This window comes from Schistocerca serialis, chromosome 2 (assembly GCF_023864345.2).
Source record: "Schistocerca serialis cubense isolate TAMUIC-IGC-003099 chromosome 2, iqSchSeri2.2, whole genome shotgun sequence".
NCBI lineage: Eukaryota > Metazoa > Arthropoda > Insecta > Orthoptera > Acrididae > Schistocerca > Schistocerca serialis.
Genome location: NC_064639.1, coordinates 786,645,647 through 786,662,367, shown reverse-complemented (window position 1 = coordinate 786,662,367; position 16,721 = coordinate 786,645,647). Strand labels below are relative to the sequence as shown.

The 16,721-nt window shown below is 37.1% G+C and overlaps 1 protein-coding gene across 1 annotated transcript in view; it reads left to right on the top strand.

Annotated features, from left to right (window-relative positions):
* The window catches only part of LOC126456406 (DNA polymerase nu-like), a 242,271-nt gene that overhangs the window by 153,364 nt on the left and 72,186 nt on the right, over positions 1-16,721 (top strand). The window contains exons 8-10 of the mRNA XM_050092158.1: positions 3,350-3,450; positions 8,026-8,209; positions 13,075-13,229. Coding sequence (XP_049948115.1) covers positions 3,350-3,450; positions 8,026-8,209; positions 13,075-13,229 — 440 coding nt within the window. The remainder of the gene's footprint in view (positions 1-3,349; positions 3,451-8,025; positions 8,210-13,074; positions 13,230-16,721) is intronic.

The window sequence follows — 16,721 nt, the reverse complement described above, 5'->3', positions numbered from 1 at the left end:
TGTATCTGCTCCTAGTGATCATGCCCTCTGGTCTCCAGCTACAGTTCCAGTGCACTCTTGTAGCGTGCTGATATTCACCAGCATTAGTGTCTACAAGGCTGTGCCAGAGGTGCTTGCAGTCTGCCACATTTAACTCTCATCCGGTTAATGAGTCCTTCAAGTTACACCTCGTATTAGGGTTTGTTTACATTCTGCTTGCATATGGAGAACAAAAGAAATTACTTTTTCACTGCTTCTGTCTGTATGGTAATTAGTTTAATTTTGTCTCCATGGCCTCTGTGGGAATGATACATTGAAAGAGGTAGTATATTGCTAAAAGTCAACTTGATAGTTCAAATGGCTCTAAGCACTATAGGACTTAACATCTGAGGTCATCAGTCCCCTAGTCTTAGAACTACTTAAACCTAACTAACCTAATGACATCACACACATCCATGTCCAAGGTAGGATTCGAACCTGCGACCGTAGCAGCTGCACGGTTCCAGACTGAAGCGCCTAGAACCGCTGGGCCACAGCAGCCGGCAACTTAATAGTAGTGCTTGAATCTTTGTAAGTAGGCATTCATAGAATAACAGGCACCTATCTTCAATTGTCTCACAGTTCAGGTTCTACAGCTTTCCTGTGACATTTTCCCAGGGTTCAAACACTCCAGTGACCATTTATGCTTCCCTTCTTTGGCTATATTCTATACCCCCAGTAGACCCATCTAGTATTGTTCCCACACATGTGACCAGACACGCCTTTATTAACTAAATTATGCTTGATTGTGAGTCTGAGGGTGTGGACCAGATTGCACAATTGATTTTCATAAGTCTATGGTCCTTTTGTTTAGTCTAGGTGTCATACATTGGGACAAACAAACATTAAGCTTTCTACTTCTTCTGAAGTAGAAAACCTGCACCCATTTATACAAGCACATCTCACACACATGACCACTGCCTGTGGCTGCTATGACCAGACTGCCTTTGCCCTTATCGATACAAAACTGAAGAAAATTGGCAGATGTGAATTGTCATCCATTGGCTGAGACAAGGATCTTGGGAATACCTAAAAGACACAAAATATAGAACAATGCTGATACAGTACTAACAGTATTGATTGATGTTGTGGGGGATACAAGTGGAAATTTATTGTATGTGACTACCACTTCAAGGAACTTGAGTGCAAAAAATCTGAAGTCACTGCTAAATCTAAAGTTTTTTTAAATTTTCTGTGTTCTTTCAAACTTACCTTTGTCACTACACTAATTATTAAAATTTTAGAGGCAGCTGAAATTCTGAATACTTTTCTACAGAATTACTCTCTACTGCTCCAAAAAGCCATTGACAATATTAATGGTGTCTCAGATGATAGTTTTGATGAAATATGAGGCTATTGCTGCTTGGAACTGACCAACAAAGTTGATGTTGAAGATCCTTAATTTCCAAACATTCAAAAGATTTCTCGATAACTTGATGATGGTGCTCTGCCCTATGCTTTTGTCAGCCCCACGATTAATCTGAGGTTTTTGATATTATGATTCAGTGTTTTGAGGATCAATTTTCCAAAGCTACTATGACTCAGTTCAGAGAAATAGAAACATTTCTTCGTCTCAGCACTAAAGATTGCATGCAGGAATGTAACAGAATTTTATAAAGATGACTTTGACCCAGAAAGATAAGCTTTGCCCACAAATATGATGTTAGATGTGAGTAAGTATAAAAATTATTTCATTGAAAGTACAGAAGACTTAATGTGCTTCTTTTACTCAAACATGCATATTGGTTAATTGATTCCTGAGGTGATGAAATTGATGAAGATTGCTTTAACAATTCCTATTTCTGCATGTGCAGCAGAATGTTCTTTCTCTACCCTTACAAGATTAATAACTTTCCCTGAATAACACCATGATGACATGGAAACTGAATGACAATGTTAGCATGCATGTCCATAAACAAGAAACAAAGAACTTGAACCTTGACTCTATGGCAAACATTTTCATCAAATGGTCCACTGTTCATAATAACACACTCTTTATGAGTGAGAAGAGACATAGAGTTTGTTCACATTTATCAAGTGTTGCTCATTCAAAAATACCTGAAACTGGATCTTCAGGATGGTTAGTTTTCAACATCTTTGAAGTGTGATTTAAAATACCCACATTTATTTTCAAAATCTGTCACCTCTACCATAGTGTCTTTTTAAAAGACACCTTTGACAAACTAGTTATCAACATGTCCTGGTTCATATCTGACCAGAGACTCCTGTAGAAATAGCTTTCAAAAATTTAAAATATACACAATTACATGCCAATATATTTTTTCTCTCATGCATTTGGTCTATAAATATTATCATGAGCATAACACATGGAGGTAGAATGACATGCACAGCAAGCATATAAATCTGAGCTTGGTGCAAAAGGGTGTTCACTACAATGGAACAAAACTCTTCAGTGATCTTCCTCCTGAAATAAAGACAGAGATTCATAATAATAATAAGTTTGAGAAAGCATTAAAAATATTTCTGCTAGAAAATGTTTTTGCAGTCTAGATGAATTTCTAAATAAATATATTGTAAGATTTTAATATTATATAATACAAGATAATATAATGCCTCTAAGAATGTTATTTAACTTGAGCTCTGTATCCGTTTGTGCCCTGTATATGTTTTTCTGTAGTGTTTTAATGATTCTCAAAAAATTTGTGTCTTCTTTTTTCTGTTTTGCTACTCAGAGAAATTACAGTATAAATTTTCATTTAATTATGTACTCAAATGTCTGTATATGCTTGTGAACCCAACACAGTTGGACCTATGGAACATGAAATAAAATCTGTCAATCAATCAATTGAACAATCAATGAGATCCAATAAAGACAATGTCTCTAACTTTCTGAAACCTACATGTGCCACAACATATTGCTTGTAAATCACACAGTGAGTACATACTTGCATATTGTGCATGAGTTGGAATCAATGGAAAATACATATCATTCCCTGTTTTCCTCTTAAATAATACAATGAATCACAAGAAACAAAAAATTATTGTATGCTCAAACAATGTTAAGTATTCTTTTCATCAGTTAAAGATGCAGAAATTCAGATCAAGGTATGTTTGAAATTTTGTGTCAACTTTTCCAGAAGAGATTATAGTGTGTCTCCTGTGTGTATATTAGAAATTTTGTTTTCTTAGATAGACAGTCTGTAGTTAAATATCTTTGATCACGAATCACTTTCAGTGGAACTTTTCTGTTCATAAATAGAATCTGATTTTTTGATAATGTTTTACAGTTGCCATTCAATGTAAAATGTATTGTACAAGTTTTGTACTTCCTTAAATACCATGATGATTTACATATGTGTTACTTTTTCAGGGGGCAGCATTGTGCTGCTACAGGGCGTATAACTTCAAGTAATCCAAACCTGCAAGCAATACCAAAACAACCTGTGGTTTTAAAAATTCTGCCATATGAATGTAATGTTGTATTTATAAAAGTATTACTTATATATTCATTTTAAATATTGTGTTCTCTGTGGATTACAATATCTGATAGTTTTACACAGCTATTCGGTTTACATTTGATAGTACAGTACACAATGATAATATTGTCTTACATAGGTTTGCTAATGGTATAGAAATGATATGTTTTTTATCTTCTTCTATCTGTAAAAAGTATCTAGTGTGTGTACAATCTATTAAATTTTAATCATGGTAACAATAAAGAACCTTCTATCATATCAGATAATTGATATCCAGAGAACAGCCAGAACAGGCGTAAGTGGATACCTTTGTAACTGCATTTATACTTCACAGCCCAGCATATGGTCCACGGAGAATATCTGTTACCAGCATCATTTGGTCTGGTTTTTCCTTCCTTGGCAAATGATATTCAGAAAAAAAATAATTATTACCACATTTACATAAATGACTATGTGCCTTTAACATCACCAATGTGCCTCTGAGTCATATGGATGTAAGAAATATCACGTATTCCTATGTTTAGGGATATACCAGTGTGCTGCACTATATCTTGTGCTGCACTATGTCTTTCTTACAGCTATATCCACTGCAATGTTTAGGAAGTATTTATAACAAAATCATGGTAGACACTGTATACATCTTATTACATCGCTCCTCTTGCTGTACTTATGATTGAGTCATGTGAATTAGGAAAACCTTGTAAATATGATAATATCATAAGCTGTAGTAAATGTTTTCTTTGTTATCTGGCACACAATACTTAAATAATATCCCATCACAAGGTAATTAAATCTGATTCCTCACCTTTGTAAATAGATCACATTCACATGAAATAATATTCATGTTGTGTTATGTTTACATAAAATATGTTCATGTAAATAATGCAGAGCTCTTAAGTGAATGTTCTTATACATGAACAGTCCAATACATAAATCAACAGTGAAGTTTCCTTTAATCTACGTTTGACAAACTGGAACTAAAATGTCATACATTGTCTGAAAATGTTAGTAATCTTATTTTTTCATAAATTATTATCTGAGAATCCATCAAAGGTATAAGTACAATTTATGCTGCCTATAGTCACCTTCTGTTATCAGTTGCTATTGAGCTGTCTGGTGCACACTATAATACGTACTGAGTGAACAAATAATAAGAAATTTTGCATGTTAACTTCATTAATTCTGAGTTCAACAGTATAAAGCAAAAAAATTGGTTCCTGGTTGGCCCACCTAATTCCACAGACCCATTAAATTAATTATAAATTAAATTAATTGTATTATAAATGCCAACAATGTCTTTTAGAACTTGACTTCTCATCACAAAAGCTGCATTCCCTTTTATTCATACAGTATCTCATCTTATCAGAACACTTTCTTTGATAGAAATTTGAATCTTTGAACTAGAAGAGTAACCTTATATCTTATACTTTCAGCAATAGTTTTATTCCACTACTTAAGTCTCCTAGTTCCTCTAAATACATGTTAGTCTGAGTATTCATAATGTGGCATCTTTTTACAGAGAATCCAATAAATAGCTCAAGCCTTTTCACTCATAAAACCCTCAGTACCACAGAAGTTTCAGTTCTCTTCCTTTACCCCTACTCCCAAATTTAACCATGTTGAACTTGTCAAAGACCTACTCTCCTTCTCCTGATCCCTGCAATGGAAACACTTCTTTGCCACCAGCCCCTCTGACCAAAGCCAAACTCATTCCAACATTGAACCCTGCCTCTCCCACTCCCTACCATCATCCAACCATGATCTTCACCCCCTTCCACCTAACCACCACTTCGTCACCTTTTGGGAATTCTTTGCCTCCAACTTGGCCTCACCATCCCTCCCCATGTCCCTTCCTGAGAACATCAACCTTTCAGCAGAAGAAAGAACAATCTTACACAACTTCATAAGTATCTAATCATCCTAGCTGCACAAAAATGTTCCACAACTATTGTTATGAATTGCAGTGGCTATTTGGTGGAAGGCCTCTGCCAGTTATCTGACTCCTCCACCATAAACTCTGCCAGAGTAATCCAATCCCAGAAGTCCAGCATAACCTCCAACACCTGCTTAAAGCCTTAGGCCCATTCCAGACACTCTTCCCTGAATGCATTTCCCTCCTCACCCCTATGACTCCCTGCACATCCACTTTCCACATGCTCTCCAAATGTCACAAATGTAACAATCCTGTATGCCCCATTGTAGCTGGTTATTGCACCCCAAAATCTCCAACCAATTCCCCATAATCTAGCCTCCCACATCAAAGATACCAAACATGTCCTTCAATGCCTGTTCACCATCCCCACCTCTTTACTTCCTGGATCCCTACCCGAAACTGCTGAACCCCCTCCCCCCCTCCGAACATCTCTCCTGGCCATGATCTTACCACTATTGAACACTTCCTTTCCCAGTTTCCTTCAGACTCCAAGCCCACTACCTCATTCCTCACACACTTTACCTCAGCTCACAACTACTTCTCCTTTGAAGATATACAAACAAATTCACAGCACAGCCATGGGCAATGTCCTGGCACCCTCCTATGCCAACCTGTTTATGGGCCATCTAGAGGAGACCTTTACAGCCTCCCAAAATGATAAACCCCTTCTGTGTATAATAATGTATGGAAAGGTCAACTTGACTGAGCACAGTGTAGGGGAAAAAGCATGTGCATGTGAGTGACCTAGTGAATGTGTATGTTTGTGTGCATGTTTCTCCTATGAGCTTGAGAAAGGAATTTAATTCCAAAAGCTAGTAAACAAAAGCTCTGTACCTTTTGTTTGTGTACCTGTCAATGACACAGTGCTTCTGCCTTTCAGTGAGTTGTCTCCTTTATTCCTAAATAATTCATTATTCTCAACCCTCACCAATGCCATTTCCCCTCCCACTACCCTCAAGAACCATCTACAATGGAGTGTGCCATTCATCACCCATTACCACCACCACCACCACCCAAGATCCTTCCCAACCCTCCTAAAGTGCTGTTCTGTCTCCAGCCAAACCTCCACAACATCCTAGTCCATCCCTATGTCACTCCCAATGCTAAACCGTTGCCTCAGGGATCAAATGCCTGTGGAGGACTCAGGTGTGAGATCTGCCCAATCCGCCAACTCAGCACTTCCTATTCCACCTGTCACAGGCTTATCCTACCCAATCATAGGCTGGGCAACCTGTGAAAGCAGCCATGTCATATACGAGCTCTGCTTTAGTCATTGCACAGTTTTTTATACTGGTATGACTGCAAAACAAATGTCTACCAGGATGAATAGACACCGTCATGCTGTGGCCAAGAGCAAAGTAGACCAACCCATAGCACAACATGCAGCTAAACCTAGCGTGTTTGATTTCAATGGCTGCTTCACTACCTGAGTCATTTGGATCCTCCCCTTCACCACCAACTTTTCTGAACTTCACAGATGGCAGTTATCCTTACAACACATTCTCCACTCCCAAAATTATCCCAGCCTGAACCTATGGTAAACCTATTGTCCCCACTCCCTCCGCTCAACAGTTTCCACCCCCTCTGTCCTATCACGTCTTCCCTATTCTTGTCCCCTGACTCTGATGCTTTCTGCCAATGCACCTGCCCATCTTTCCTCTTCCCCGCTCCTCACCTTTTTCACTCCCTGTTTCTCCTGCCCTCCCCTCCTCACCTCCCAGTCCCAAAGTCTCGTGTTGCTGTGCTTGTTGGCAGTCTAGTCCATCTACACTCCATCAGACACAGTGCTCTTCTCTCCCCTTACCCATACCCTGTTATCCCTTTCCCTTTCCTGACCACTCCAGAGTCCTGCTTCCATTCTATGTTACAGTTGCATTCTTCCAGTCTGAGCTGCCATTGTTGGCAGTCGTGTGGATGATGTGTGCTTGCTCTTGTGAATGAATGTGTGTGTGTGTGTGCATTTCCTTATTGAAGAAGGCTTTGGCCAAAAGCTAAATGTGTAACTGTCTTGTTTTGCCTGTCTTCAACTCAGTGAGTCATTTTTATGCTGAGTAGTTATCTAACTTTTCCTTATAAAAATGTTGATATTCCAATCTGGAGTTACCATTGTTTGATTGTGAACTTATATGTTTAGACCAACTAACTGTGATGTCTTGTGTTAAATTCACATGACCCTTTTCTAAACCACAAGTGACTCACTCCACTGTTCACATTCTCTACACTGAAAGCAGTCTCACATTTCATATTGCATCCTGACAGGAGCAAAGTGTTTTATATGAATCATTCACTTTAACTCTGCCTTGACATTGTTGCAAGTATATTTAATTTGATAAAAATCTTCATGAGCTTCTAACCACATCATGTGATTAAAATTCTGTGAGTATTTATTAATTTTATTTTATTATTTACATATTATTTCTTGTCACTTGTCCTACCATTATTTTCTCTTTCCTTTTTTCTTGCCAAGTTTTTAGCTTTTTTATGTTGGTTCCCAGTCTTTCCTACCATCATTGTTAACATGTCAACTATTTACATTCCTTTGAATTGTTTGTGTGTCATTAAATTTTAGGGATCCTGATAACACACATTCTTGTATATTACATTTTATAATTATTTATGTATTATTTATTTTTTCAGTGCATAGAAGAGACAAAATTTTGCTATTGCGATCACCATATCATACCAGAGATGGGTACACATTGTTATCTGCTGATTTTCAACATATAGAGTTACGTATGCTGGCCCATTTATCCAAGGATCCCCTCTTGAAAGAGATACTACAGAAACCTGATGATGTTTTCACTTCAATGTCTAGAATATGGTAAAAATTATTTGTGTATGACTTCATGTTTTCTTGTTTGGATTAAATTTTTTTGATAGATGGAAGATATATTAACTTTGCTCTCCAGAATGTGATTCAGTGCCAAACACTGCATCAGAAAGAAAACCATCCAAATGTATGTGTCATTTGTTATGCTGATAATCTCCCAGTCATAATTTCATGGGGTCCGGCTAATTTATTATAAGTACTGTTCAGAAAGTACTGTAACTTACGTTTTGCTGATGTGCAGTGAGAGATGGCACTAGCATCCATGTCTTGCATTTGGACCATCTATGGAATCATTATGCATTGGGTTGTGATCATTCATGGTGGGTGTTTCTTCTGCTTTGTTCACTGTGAATATTTAAAATTTATGCTGCAATAGAAAATTCTATGAGTTGTGAACTGTGGTCAGTGATTAAGATGTTCATTCATCAAAAAGCTGAGACCAACTGAAATTTATGATTTTGTGCATCATGTTTAACAATGGTCACACTAATGTTCATGAGTATGTGCAAAGTGACTGGCTGACTATTGTCATTTCTAAAATGGTTGAGAAAATCAGTGAAAAGATTCACAAGAAGTGGCACTTCAGAATTTTGGAGCTCTCATTATAGTTTCCTCAAATTTCATGAACTATGTTGTCTGGTGTTGTGATGCAAGGTCAAGGCTATCACAAGTTTTGTGCCAGATGGATACTGAAACTGTTTTCAGAAGACCACAAAAAACAGCACAAGGCAGCATCCTTGACATTTGTCGATGTCGGGGAGGAACACGGTTTCCGAAGGAGGATTTTGGTCATCCACCATACAATACAGACCACACTCTAAGCAATTTTCACTTTGTTTCCACAAATGAAGGTATGACTTCCAACACAGGGTTTCAGTAATGGTGAGGAGCTACATGCAGGTTTCCATTCATATTCCTTGTAATGATATTTCATTTCTATGTACTGACCTGTTCTATGAGCTAAGTATTCAGTCTTTCACAAAACAATTATTTACAATCAATATTTACATTTAGTTTTCTCTTCTTGCAGTGGTTTGTTTAACATGAAACCGTTCAAAAACATAGGAATCCTTAGAAAGCAATGGAGAGCTGCGTATTGGAAATTTTTAAAAGACAGGGAAACAAACAAATGGTTTAGAAAACACAGCAGTAGAAAATATAATTATGAGTGTGCTGGAAATGTAATGGAGACAAATGATACAAGAGATTCCATAAAACAGTAGTAAACACCTTTCTTGAATTCTGTGAACAGTTAGTTGGGAAGCACACTCATGATAGAAGTACCTTATATCTAATGGCAAGTAGTAGAACTGACCTCTTTGAGACTGTCCACGTGAAAACAGGTATGAATAACCATGAGAAAATTGTAGCAGTAATTGTTATAGAAGTACAAAGGGCAACTGCGAAAACAAAAAAAACATACATGTTCAGTAAAATAAACACAGAGGTAGTAATGTCATATCTCAAGGAAGAGCTCCAAACCTTGAGCTCTGGACATGAGCTTGTAGAGAACTATATCTCAAGTTTAGAAAAATAGTTTATCAAGCAATGAATAGTTACATATCCAGTATGACAGTTCATGATGGGAGGAATACTCCATAGCTTGTAGTTTCCATAGAGAAATTTCTTAAGAAGGGGTGACTACTGTGAGTAGGGAGTCTTTCCCTCAGAATATTCATACACAGTATTATTGGGGGGGGGGGGGGGGGATCCAGAAATATTTAAAAATGACAAGTTTTCCTTGTGTCACTACATTATTTGTTCACAAATGGTGAAAAAAGTAGAACTACATAGATTTTACCCAAACACTTCACACAGGTGATTCTGACCAAGGAAGCCAAAGATTAAAGAAAAAAGTAAACAAACAATATGAAGAAGTTCAGATTTTGTATTTTATCCAGTTGTACCTATTGTGCTAAGCATTTATCCACTAAGCTGCTCATCAATTCACACTACCTGATTCTAGTAACCATAGTATTTATTTATATAATGGTCTGGTAATCTTGTGTTATATTGCGTATAATAGATGTTCATACACTCCTTAAGTATGTACTATGAAGTATCCTTACAATGGAACACAATTATTTTTCACCTACATACAGGGTGAGTCAGGAGGAAAGGTACAAGTTTTGAGGGGTGATACTAGTGGTGATTCTGAACAAAAAACTCCTAATAAACATATGTGCTTTTCTTAACCGTTTCCGGGTAAACCAATGAAAACAACTAGGAATGGGAAACATGTAGCATCATCCTTACTAACCATGTCAGTACACAGTTCACTTGCATATGTGTAGTTGTTCACCTCAAATCTCAGTCCCACAGTGCTTGTCATAGTGCACGGTACTACAGAGTTGTTATGAACAACGAATACAGTTTTGTGTAGTGAAAATGCCACGAATCTTCACACGTGCAGAGTATGCTGAAATGGTGTTTGTCTATGGTTTGTCCAATGGGAATTCAAGAGGTGCTGTGTGAGAATACTAACAACGATTTCCAAATCGCAGAGTGCCAGACAGCAGGGTGTTTCAGGGATTGTGTGCGTGTGGTATGCTTCCCAGCATAATTGTTGTCTCTGAATGTCCCGTACAACAAACTCTTAAGGAAGTTGAGAACATTCTTCAAGTAATGGAACACAACCCTACCGCTAGCTCTAGGAGAATTGCTGCTCAACTTGGTATTCCACAAACACAAGTGATACGCACAGATCACGAGCAAGGTCTGTATGCCTTTCATTGGCAGAGAGTACAACATCTGCATGAAGGAGATGCTGCACCCAGCGAGAATTCTGTCAATGGATCATTGCCATTGATTGATTAATTCCACATATTCTGTTCACTGATGAGTCAACATTTACCCGCAACGGAATCAACAACACAAACAACTCTCAAGTATGGGCAAATGAAAATGTGCACGCTGCTGTGGAAACCAATTTTCAATGATGTTTCTCAGTCAGTGTGTGGTGCGGTATTATTGATGACCAACTCATCGGTCCAGTTGTTTTAGATAACCATCTTACTGGGACACAATATCTTCTGTTTCTTCAAAATGTCTTACCAGAATATGTGGAGGATATCCGTTTGGCAACATGAGCTCGTATGTACTTTCAGCATGATGGAGCTCCTACACTTTCCATACAGCCAGTGACACAGTATCTCAACACAACATATCCTGGTTGTTGGATCAGTCACTGTGGAGTCATTGCTTGGCCACTGAGGTCATCCAAGCCTACCCCATTGGATTACTGATTGCGGGGGTGCCTGAAGAGTGACGTCTACAAGCACAGAGTCGACAAAAGAGAAGAACTTCCCACTCGTATTTTACATGCTTGTGCCCAGGTAAAGGAATGCAAAACTGATCTCTGATCGGCAACGGTACACCTGTCTACAAGAGCAGCAACATGTATTGAAGTTGACAGTGGACTGTTTGAACATCTTCTATAAGGAAATGTACATAATAAAACAAACCATAACATAACAGTAGCTTAATTTACTGCCACTTGCACTTTTTCCATTCCTAGCTGTTTTCATTGGTTTACACAGAGACGGTTAAGAAAAGGGCATATGTTTATTAGAAGTTTTTGTTCAGAATCACCAGTAGTATCACCCATCAAAGCATGTAACTTTCCTCCTGACTCATCCTGTATAACATTACATAATATTATATTATTGAAGACTTTTACAAATGTAGCTTCAAAGGGCAGTGAAATGTTAGTTTTTAGATACTACCTTACACAACACAAACAGTGTTCAACGAGGTAGTGTAATGATTTGAATTTATCTTTGTTCATTATTACTTTTATGTGGATTGGTGATGCATTATACAGTCTTCTGCTGAAAAAGTCCATCCTTTGTATGCCTTGTACAGTAGCTGATTATAGGTTCATTACTGGAGAATTAGGATCCTTACTTTTCAAATTTTCATTTATAATAATTACATGTATGCATAGGAAAGTGGTACAATTTTATTTTCTCTAAATAGTTGCCTAAATTATACTACTGGTTATTTTGAACATTAATACAATTATCTCTTCCTACGTTTGTATGTCACCAACACTATAGGATAGTATGAAATGAGACTTGTCTGAAATCACTGAAAGTTGCCACCCAGTATGCTGATAATAATATTGGTATGACAGATGCAGATACAGTCTCACATGCAGTCTAAAACGTTTATTGTTTCTGAACAATGAAAGTCACTGCAATGGCATGCACACTACCAGTCCAACGAGCAGCAGACTGTGTCCAGCAATTGGTGAAGGCACTGTAACAAATATTTCAGTGCCTAAACATCAAGACAAGACTCTGGATGAAGCTGCACAATCTGTTACAGTCAGATGGGCAAGATACTCATGTCCTGTCATCACAGTTTGCAGTCTAATATCTGTTAATCACTGGATAAGGTCCTCTGCTATACATGAACTCCATCCACACTTCACTGTCATAGCAACTTACCCTGTACCAACCAGAATGTCATGGTATGTCATTTCCTGCAGACCGATCATTCTGCCCTGATCTAACTCACTCAAATGCTAATATCATGTCCTCTGACATCAACAAGCCCTACTGACATTTTTTTCACGTTCCTACTTCATTTGGTAGTTCATCATTGCATGAGCTCAGCCTAATACTGGCTTTACTGGTAATTCAGGAGATAGTGCTTATGCACTAGATGTACATAATTGTTCAGTAATCTTAAGCAGTTATTGCTGGTTCATCATTGCAGGCATCATATGAGTATGGTTTCATTCAGGCCATTCTTTCTGTGTGTTGCAGTTTTCCTAGTGTGAGTGTATGTATGCATTATTATTTCATATATATTTGTGCTTACATCACTAATGAAGTTCCTTTGTTCTACAGGTTAGGCAAAACCCAGGGTGAAATAGAAACAGAAGACCGTGAGAAAACAAAAAGAATAGTGTATGCTGTTATGTATGGTGCTGGTCCAGCAAAACTTGCAGAGTTTCTAAATATTAACCATTCTGAAGCCTCCAGTATATTCAACACCTTTTTAGGTTGAAATAATGTTTTCCCTATAATGTCATTAATTAGCCTGTGATCTGTAAAGATAAGAAGAATATTGATAGCCCATATTTGTTTCTACCTGACAAAGCCAGTTGGTTACCTGAACATGGTGGCAGTGCAGCACTGCCATGTTTATACTGAGAAGCTGGGGAAGGAGATACTAAAAGGGTACACTCCAATATTCTGACAAGTGTTGCACTGTCACACACCTCTAAATGAAGTGCCTGTTTAAAACAAGAACAGAAATAGGAAATACAATATATCTCACCAGTGACGCACATGGTGCCTTGCTGGCAATTTATGTAAAACTACCTTCCCCAGTGATGTCACTATTTTTCACAGCTGTCTTGTTGATTTATCATCTACTGTTTCAGTTGCAGTTGAAAATGTCGATTCTTTGTTCAAATCCAGGCCGACTGATTTTATTATGTTTTCTTATCTTTTAAAGTACTGGTATCTGTCCTTCAGTAGTCATCACATGCTCGTTTGCTGTGCTACATGGCCTTTCTAGGCTTCTAATATCGCAACAGTAAAAGCCAATGTTAATTGCAGCAAAGAAAAATGACCGAATTGTGTAGTAGTTGAGATCCCAGGATTGACTCCTGGTGATCACTTTAAATTTTTCTCACTGCGGAAGTGTCTGAAAGGAGGTCCGCTCAACGTTGTGAGGCCAACTGAAAAGCTGCTTGAATGAAAGAGTAGCAAAATTGGTGAGCAGATTGCTGAAGTAGCATTACATTGAAAGACTTGCACCGTGCTAGATGTCACACCAAATTTGTTTAGTAAGTGCATCAACTGTTATTTTTTCAGGTTAAAAACTGATATGCTTGATGACTATGGATTATTTTCTGTGCAAGGTCCAGACCAGTTCTATAGGATTTAGGTCTACATAGTGTGGTGGCAGTAGGAAGGGAACAGTTTTCTTGCAAAATTTTGTCGATGAAATAAAGAAAGCATTTTGCTCCTTAATTTATGCAAAAAAAATTCACCTTACATGTCTCTACATATTCTTCATTTTTCAAACAATGGAAAGTCCTGGGTGAAATAAGAACAGTTTAGAAAGGACGGATTGCTACTAATTGCATAGAAAGGCACTGAGTCACAGATTGACACAATAAAAGATACAGCTAAAATATTAAGCTTTCAGACACAGACCTCCTTCCAAAATGGAAAACACAAACACATTCACACAAGTTCAACTCACATACACATTGCTGCTGCCTCAGGGCATTGGAACCCAACTGGGACTGTGGAATCAGCAGCAATCTGATGGGATAGGTGGTGGGGTAAGGTGAAGACATGGAGTGGAGGGAGGGAGCGGTAAGAAAGTAGGAGGGGAGAAAATGCTGGGTTACCCATGGGAAGTGGAAGTTTATTGTCTCATAACATACAATTTCAAGCCATTGACTTAAAAAGTACAGGAGACTCGTCAAAACACAAAAACTGGTTTACAGTTTTCCTTATAATACAAGTAATATAATACACAGTACTGAATCATCACTTAATTAAGCAATTAATAATTTTTCGTCAAAATAACAAACTTTTAAGATTAACAGTCGTAAGTACTTGCTCTCTCCTGCTCAAATTTTCAGGTTGTCATTTATGAATTCTTCTACTGAATAGTAACATTTCTGCACTAGTTTCTTTGAGAAAGGATTTTTTCAGTGTTTCTAAATTTATAATGAGCAATGCTTTTCCTTTCATTTTATTATAAATTTTCATACCCATATAATGTGGAGTTTGAGCATAAAGTTTAAAACAGTGGGTGGTTAGCATAAAATTATTTTGATTTCTGGTGTTGTAATCATGTTGAAAATGATTTGCTACAAACAAATCAGGTTACTGTGTACAAAGATAATCATCTCATATATGTATAGTGAGGTAACACTTAGTATACTCAGATTTTTTAGGAGTGGGCAACATGATTTTCTTCTCCCTACATTGTGCATATTTCTAATGATGGTTTCTGAAATTTTAGTATTAGACAGATATGGTTTGAGGTACCCCAAAATACAATTCCATACCTTATTACTGACTCAAAGTAGCTGTGATATGTTACTTTTCTTATGCCCATACTGGTAGCATTGTACAATATTCTCATTGCATATGCTAGGCTATTTAATTTATTTGCAAGGTACTGTATGTGTGACCCCCATGGTTGATTTTTATCTAGTTGCAGTCCAAGGAATTTCACACAGCTAGCTTCCTGCAAATCCTGGTTTTTGTGACTGACCTGAATATCATTTAATTTTGCTTGTTTTGTTTTAAATTGCATTAACTGAGTCTTTTCCATGTTTAATTTTAACCCGTTCAAATCACATCAGGTATCTAAGTATTCTGAAGTATTTAATACAGTTTGTGGAATTGGATCTGTAATGTTACTTTCAGTGATTAAAGATGTGTCATCTGTAAATAAAACTGAATGACACTCAATATTAAGTGGCAGATCATTTATGTAAAACAAAAATAGAATGAGACCTAAGACAGAACCTTGGGGTACTCCTTGTGAAATAGTTTTCCATTTTGAAGTATAAGTTCCTCTCTCTGATGTTATAACCACTATTTGTCTTCAGTTGGTTAGATAGGATTTAAACCATTCTAATACCATGCCTGTAATTCCATACTTTTCCAGTTTACAGAGTAGCAAGGAGTGATTCACACTATCAAGGGCAAGGTTCTATTGTTTTTGGTAACTCTGTAAACAGAGCACAATGATCAGAAAGTCCTAAATCTAAACAAAACTTATTTGCCTCATTATAATTGTAATTGGTTAAAATATTATTTGTACATGTTGCAGACAGTTTGCTTACTCGAGTGAAATCAGTGAAATTTTCACTGAAACCCGATGTTTGAATCGTATCAATGAATTTTGTTGAGTTATTGGCTTCACTAGCTAGGTCTATGTTGAAATCAGCGGTTATTATGACTTTTTTTGGTTTCTTTTTGAAGTTTTTGCAATAGACACTGGAATTTCGACAAAAAATTGTTTCGTTATTTCTGCACCCGGAATTCTGTACACAGATAAAATTACAATATTTTGCCTTAACTCTATGCAGCAACTTTCAAATATACATTCTTCATTAAGGGAATCGAAATCTAGTCTTTCTTTATATTCCATTGATCTTTCCACTAGTATGCACGATCCTCCTCGAGTTAAATTACTTCTACAAAAGCTGCTGGCAACATAAAAATTATTGAAGTTATTTAAGATTTTGATACTATCCTTTGTAAGCCAGTGTTCATTCAAGCACACAATCTTGATATTTGGAATTTCTGACAAAATTATTTGCAAGTCGTTAAGTTTTGTTTCTCTGCCATTTATGTAATTGGAATTTAACCCATTTACGTTCAAGTGCATTACGGACATATTGTTACTTTTTTGCATATTCCTAATCGCATCTGGTTTGAAACGCTGTTTGTATATTTTTGTTTCAACTTCGTTATCGGTTTTTACACCCCCATCTTTGCATACTAGTTTCCGT